At 31.9% G+C, this 7,084-nt stretch overlaps 1 protein-coding gene across 1 annotated transcript; it reads left to right on the top strand.

The window, feature by feature from the left end:
* The first annotated feature begins 2,227 nt into the window (after positions 1-2,227).
* LOC133179871 (uncharacterized) lies at positions 2,228-5,461 on the top strand. The gene is made up of 5 exons (XM_061314564.1): positions 2,228-2,245; positions 3,658-3,815; positions 3,935-4,031; positions 4,276-4,358; positions 5,386-5,461. The coding sequence occupies exons 1-5, from the start codon at positions 2,228-2,230 to the stop codon at positions 5,450-5,452; spliced, it is 423 nt and encodes a 140-aa protein (XP_061170548.1). The 3' UTR covers positions 5,453-5,461.
* Positions 5,462-7,084: the final 1,623 nt, after the last annotated feature.

The raw sequence follows: 7,084 nt of genomic DNA on the forward strand, positions 1-7,084 counted from the left end.
AAATTAAGATCAAATTGGTTTAACATTTTCATAATTTCATCATCATCTACTGACAGCGGGACACCTTTGACAGTTATCTTTAATACCTGTTCAGATGGATCTTTGATTCCTGCGGAGAAAGGGTTGTAGTCATAAACATTAATGTGTTTGTTTCTTACATCAAGACCTTCTTGAAGAAGTTTTGATCTGCTCTCTAATGATTTGACATAAACCCGCCAAAGATCCCTGTCTTTTTGAATACAGAGAATATCTGATACAATTTTGCTAGCTTCAACAGATAATTCATAATCTGATATTCGGTCAACACCTTTCGTTAGGTTCACTTTGAGTTCTTTGTCTTTGAAATAAATAGGCTTAAGTAGCTCCATTTTTTTTCACATTTAAAGAAATAACGGTCAGGCCTTAGGGCTAGATTGGGCTAGTTAAAGGACCGTTAAGCCGTACACATGAGTGACCGTTCAGTAGGATAGCTAGCGAATGTTCAATGTAATAACTGATCACTACTCACAAGGTACTCACAGGTTAAAGAACTAAACATTCATTTAAATAAATCCACCAAAATCACGAACATCAAAGAAAAAAATATATATACAAAAGCGTAGGAAGCATAGGAAAAGTGTAGGAATAAAAATTCACCACAAAACTGTCTAAACTTCCCAAAAAAAGCCAAAACACACGGAGCGTCGACAAAACACGTCCTCTCGGCTCAGTGTCACGTGGCACATCCTCTATACAAGTCTTTTAAAAAAAAATTGACACATTACTTTTATTATCTACGAGCTTGCCACTTATGTAGGATATTTTTCATTTTTATCTTTGAGGACAAAGATTTTTCTGACCAAGAGGGAATTATCATAGTGTAAAATCGACCCTCTGATATTTTTTTAGTATAAATTTATTATCAATTTCAAATTATTTTTATTTCATTAATTTTTATTTACCAGTTGGTATTTTTATTTACTGCAATTAAATTCATGGCTTTGGATTTAGAAGAAATAATAGCTTGAGGCCCTTTGTCAGTTTTCTTGAGAAAAGTTATGAAATCAATTAGTGTCATCCTTTCGTGTAAAATCTGTGCTTTTCTTAGTTTTCCGCAAATGGAACTTTGTTTTCTTAATTACTTAAATTGTATTTTGCCGTAATTAAAGCCCTATTGTTAATCTTCCGTTTGATGTCGAGTATGAGTCCTTTTAGATTAACGCCCCTTTGTAACAATTAGTGGCAAGAATAACTCAACACCTGGACAGGGGACGCTATCGGGTTTTTGTCCGATCACTTTTGCGACGGACATTCACGAATAAACAGCTTTAATTTAAAGACTGTCTCCTGTCCTGTTGTTCAGGTTTAGAAATCTTAGTTATCACTACAGTCCCCAAAACACGGTGATACATGTATATCTTATGAAATTCTTAATCCAGCAGACGTTAAATCAACAAGAAATATTTGTAACTCATACGTGATGCATTTAATATAAGAAAATCTGTGTGACTATATATTTGTTTACTGTATGTATGACTTGCGCCACATGTGGTTTTTGTCAAATTGAATAAAATAAAAATAATAATTAAAGGGGGAGGAAATAAGCACCGCCCTCAATTTTACCTGGTCTGTGAACCCCTGTCAATCAGATGAAATTAAGCCTGAGATTGGATACTGAAAATTGATTGACATTTTGTTACCTGCCGTTGTGTATATCTTGTATACCTTGGCTGGGGATCGTACCGATTATTGAATTAACAGCCAGTCTTTGATGCCTACCGCATATATAAAACATCGTGATAAAGTAGCAGCCAGAACTGATATTATTTTTTTTACTTTATGATAAAGTAATTAGCCATATATAATTTATACTTAATCAGTCTGTCAGACAATTAAATAAATGAAAAAGAGAGTCAGTCATATATCTATTTAAATTGTAATTAAGAAAGGGGGATTCATTTCACTGTACAATCTATAATGCAGTATAGGTTATCCAAATTTACACGTACATCGATTTTACTTACAACAGAAAATACCGAACTGCATTGGAAGCATCATGTAATTTAATAAAATAATAATTTCTTTTTTATAACTATGAGATAGTCATATTGTCCAAGTTAAAAATTTCAAGACGTGTAATATTTCTCCGAGACATGGTGATGAAAGTTACGGTAAAATAACCAGTTTTAAAGAGAAATAAGCAGTATTATAAAAGCTGTCATTGAATATGCAAGTTATGTTTAGAATTATGGATCCCGAGGAAAAAGTAAGATAAAGTGACTATATTCCCGTTTCGTCAAACTGTCGGAGAAACAATACGCTGATGCCATGACCATTTTTACGAAACTGTTCAAACATGCGTCATGGGTTAATCACATAGGAATTATATAAAAAATGTTTGCCTAATTTATTATATATTTTCTACAAATTTAGTCTTCAAACAGGATTTCTAAGTTTAAGAGACTTATTCAGGACCGCGCTTTTTTCTACTTTCGTTTTGCAAATGACTATTTCCCTCGGTGTCGTCAGCTTACAACCAAAGATTTGAAATTGATTAACGCACAAAATTAAACTAAAATTGTCTCCTTTATTCAAACATATTTTTTAAAAAAGAATTGAACTAAAGGAATCAGTCTACATAAAAAATTTAGCATGTTTTATTTCATAAATTTGACGATCAACATTTCGATTGAGCAACACGCGAAGTTAAACTATGTCTTAGGAAAATATTTACAGGTAATATACAGGTAACATCCTGTGTATATAGGTAGGTATACACAAGCCAGCTTGGTTCCATTGGGGCTTCACAGCCGTTTCAATTAAGCTCCACCCCACACCAAACTTACCTGAGGAAAACCGACCGGTTGAAAACCTCGGCCTTTAAAAAAAAAAAATATGCCACCATAGGTAAACTCGCCTTACGAATATTTATCGTATGTTTTGATAATACGGTTCACTACTTTCAAATGCTAATTTGTTCTTGGACTGGCTCGTGAAGTGCGAAGTAATATTCCACGTCTTTGTTCATTATCTACGATGGCCGATATCAGCCATGACACTCTACAGTTAAATTAGGTGTAATGTAGGCGTTTTGTACACGTTACGTTGTCTGCTTTCTTATAGCTTTTGTAAAGTGTACAACGTTCACACCAAAATTTCAAATCAGTTTTCGCACTCATACTGCTATGTCTGTCCGTCTGTCACACCTTGTATCTCAAGAACTGCAAGAGATATGGACTTGACATTTAGCACATTTATTGCTGGCACTATGGCATTTGAAAATTGCCATGCCCATGGCTAACGACCTCGTGACTCTTGACTGACCCTTGACCTTGTCCTTTGACCTACTTTACTAAAAAGTTAAAAGTGCCAATTTACAGCATAATTTTGACATTTAAGGGGCAATTCTATGCTATTTTGCATGTGCACTGATTGTCGTAAAACATTATGAGATTACCAGCGTTATAATTTACTTGTTGACCTTTGACCTACTGTACAAAGAATACCCCGGGCAATCTAATCTAAAATAAGGCTTTAGAATTTTGAGTGGCGGGTGTTGATAATTATTTGTAATGAGTTCAACTTTTAGGTTTATCTATTTGAGAGTTGGTAATCATTTTTTGATTGACAGACTCTATCGCAGTGTTTCTCTTCTTTTTTGCATTTAAAGAAAAGCAGGCGACACATGCGTTCCTTGGAAACTTTTTAAATACTGGAGTAAATTTGCTTCATTTTTCATTTCTAGATGCAGATGCTCTTCTGGTGTTAAATAGCAAAGGTTTTACATATAAAGAAATATCAAAATTGTTTCAGAAATTTAAAAACAAAGACATAAGGTAAGATGTTTTAAATTTTTATATTTTGTTTATTAATAATAAATTTATTACAAATTTTGGTTATACACTGTATTGGGTTTTATTTGTTTATTTTTAATAGTGTGTATTTAACTTAACAGCGTCAATGCAACAGGCAAGCGACTGAAAAGATTAGGTGTGCCTTCTCGTCGGAACACATCAAGTGTGCCGCATAATGTCACCAAACAAGTTATAGAGGTAAAATTAAAGTATGCTAAGTTATGAATGAAACATTAACTGCTTAACTATTACAGACAATCCAACTTCTTTTCGAAAAATAAAATTTGTTTAGATGGTAGCGATCCAAAATCAAAAACGATTTTACGTAAGGTATCATTTTCACATCTAAGTTAATACCAACATTGTGATTACGTATACAAGTGGAAAGAAAAAAAAACAATAATCATATGTTAAAATGACATAACACATTTTTTTTTCTCAGAATCTATTACCTGATCTTCCCGAGACTGTTGGGTACAGATCTTTAACATCCATTCTTCGAAGAAAAGTTTACGCCGTCCAAAGGTAAATAAAACTTTATACTTTGTCCATCCATTGTACTTTCATTACATTTTCATTTTTATGTATCGTTTTTAAAATTATTCATTCAACATTTATATTTTAAATATATAGACAAGAAATGCTTAAATGCTTTCTTTCTTCTAGTATACGAGAATAACAATTGCCCCCCCCCCCCCCAAAAAAAAAGAAAGAAAGAAATCTCGACTCTTCCAGAGTATATTCAACTATAGGTCATCTACAGGTTTTTTTTAAAATTTCAGCTGCAAAAATATACGTTAGAAAATCATGACCGTACAAACGCAATGTGTTTTTATAAGCAAACAAGAGTCTTAACGTTCACCTGAGTATAATAAAACCCATGTGAAGGATGCAGAAGGGCAATTAAATAATCATGTGATAAAGCAAAATAAACTGATGGACGAAAATATAGTAGTATTGCTCTAAAAGCAGGAGAAAAGGGGTAGTCACGTATCAACACATAGTTATGTCGGATAATTTGAAAAGTTTTTGTTTTATAAGGTTAAAAAAGGACGCAGATATCCCACCTGGAATTCATCCATTGGTACTAGCATAGCAGTCCGAAATATTTGACGTTTTGTTGTTTTTTTTTTTTTTTCACGATTTTGATATTTTACGTGCCAAGACGTAAAATATCAAAATCTTGGAAAATGTCAGATATTTCGGACTACTAGCATAGGTGATAAAATGCATTAAAAGGCTTATGATAGAGTTAAAAAATGAACTGGTTTCTAAAACATTAACATACTGCTCAAATATTTCGTTTTTACCGACCTTTAAACCATTTTTTTTCCAATGCTGCATATACATGTACAGTATAATACGGAGTATTATGTGACGTTTTATTTGGTTATCAGTTTCTAGTATTTTTTTTTTCTGAAATCTTAAATTATACACAGCAATTATGTCAGATGATGTTTGATCTGCTTATCGTTATTTTCAAAATCCCCTGCAGCAATTTTTATGAAGGTTATTCTTGCCTTTTTCACGATCCAAAGATTTTTTTCTATAGGGATGTTGTCATGAAATTACTAAGGAAATTGGACCCCGAAGGCACTAAAATCAGAAGGAGGAGGTGAATCCTGAGAATTTACCATTCAATCGGACCCAATCAAATCTGGCATGTCGATGGGTATTCTCTTTTATCTATGTATTGAGAAACACTTCCGACTGAAATATCATATTGTAATAGTTCTTTGTCAGTGAATTTTTTTTCTTCAAATTTCAGATATGACAAAATAAAGCTATATGGATTTGCCATCCATGGGTGTATTGATGGGTGAGTCCTTTGTTGACTTCATATAGATTGCATGTTAGCGTGCAGATAGACATAGTACCCCAACATTTCATCAACATAATATTTTGTCCTGTTCAGACACACACACACACAATGTAAAATAATCGTTTCAATTTAGGGAACTCGTAATTAAAATTAGAGGTGAAATTGTGATTTTTTTTACTTTTAGATAAGTTGTTTTAAGGTACATGAAATTTATAACACAACAACAAAATGATCGGTCTAGACCAGTATAACATACATATGAATTACTTACCCATCGTTTGAGATTGGCAAAAAGAGACCATTCCTCTCCCAACAAATCCCATTCGACCTCGAAGTCATCAAGCGCTGGTAGCGTTTTTTGGGGGGATGAGGGAGTCTGCATATTATTATCTTTCCTTTGTATATAAATAAAAAAAAAGATTTTCAAAGGTGTTGGTATACAAAATAAAAAACATAAATAATGTATCTGAAGATTCTGTTATTTAATTCTACATTACGTATACGTTTAATTATTTAATTTTTTATTTTATATGGTGACGTCTCTATATGAGTGAAAATTGTCGAATGGGACGTAAAACAACATAAAAAAAATTATTTAATAAAAGTTATAATTATGAATGACAGGATATGTTCGAATTCCTAAAATATTAATGTAGTTTATTATCATGTTTGATAAAATTAAAAATTTTCCTTTACTTTTTTTTTATATCTATTTTGTTCAATACATATTAGATAGAATTTTAAATATATAACGGAAGATTCGTTCTGTAACTTTACGTTCTCTAATTTACATTCAAACTAGTACTAGATATTTTCAAAAATTTATTCCCGTTTCTTAACGTATGATATAAACTTGCATGTTAAGAAATTCTTCCGCCATCTTCTCCTAACTCAAGAAAGCTGTCTCCTTTCTTCGTTAAAAAATGTATTAGTATCTGAATACTGTGAATGGTAATGACAAAAAAGGCAGTGATACAAGGGATTATATAGTAAGTGAATTTGTGTTAAAAAAGAAAGAGATGTCAATATTTGGAAATATTTTGTAAAAAAAATTGCTGGTGTATAAAGGGCGCTTTAAGGAGGTTGGATCCTGTCGTCAAAAGTAATGAGAATTTTTTATCAAGTATATTTTTAGAATATACACATAGCTTAATTAAAAATCAAAACAAAAAATGGTGCTACAGAGCATTTAGTTTGACTTTTTGCACTATAAATACATCTTACACATGATTCAATTTTTAAAGTTTTTCTTCCAGTATTTTTTTGTTCAAATAAATTATGGGAACAAACACAGTCTTATTTCATCTTGAATAGATACATTAAAATTTGTGACAACAAAAAATTTTTAAATTACTTCGCATGTTTAATTATTTGACCTTTTTGCACTCAAAAATATCATTTTTCTGGCATTAAAAATTTTATCAAGCAA

Source organism: Saccostrea echinata, unplaced genomic scaffold (assembly GCF_033153115.1).
Source record: "Saccostrea echinata isolate AGI-Se365-2 ecotype Australia unplaced genomic scaffold, CSIRO_AGI_Sech_v1 ptg000005l, whole genome shotgun sequence".
Lineage (NCBI taxonomy): Eukaryota > Metazoa > Mollusca > Bivalvia > Ostreida > Ostreidae > Saccostrea > Saccostrea echinata.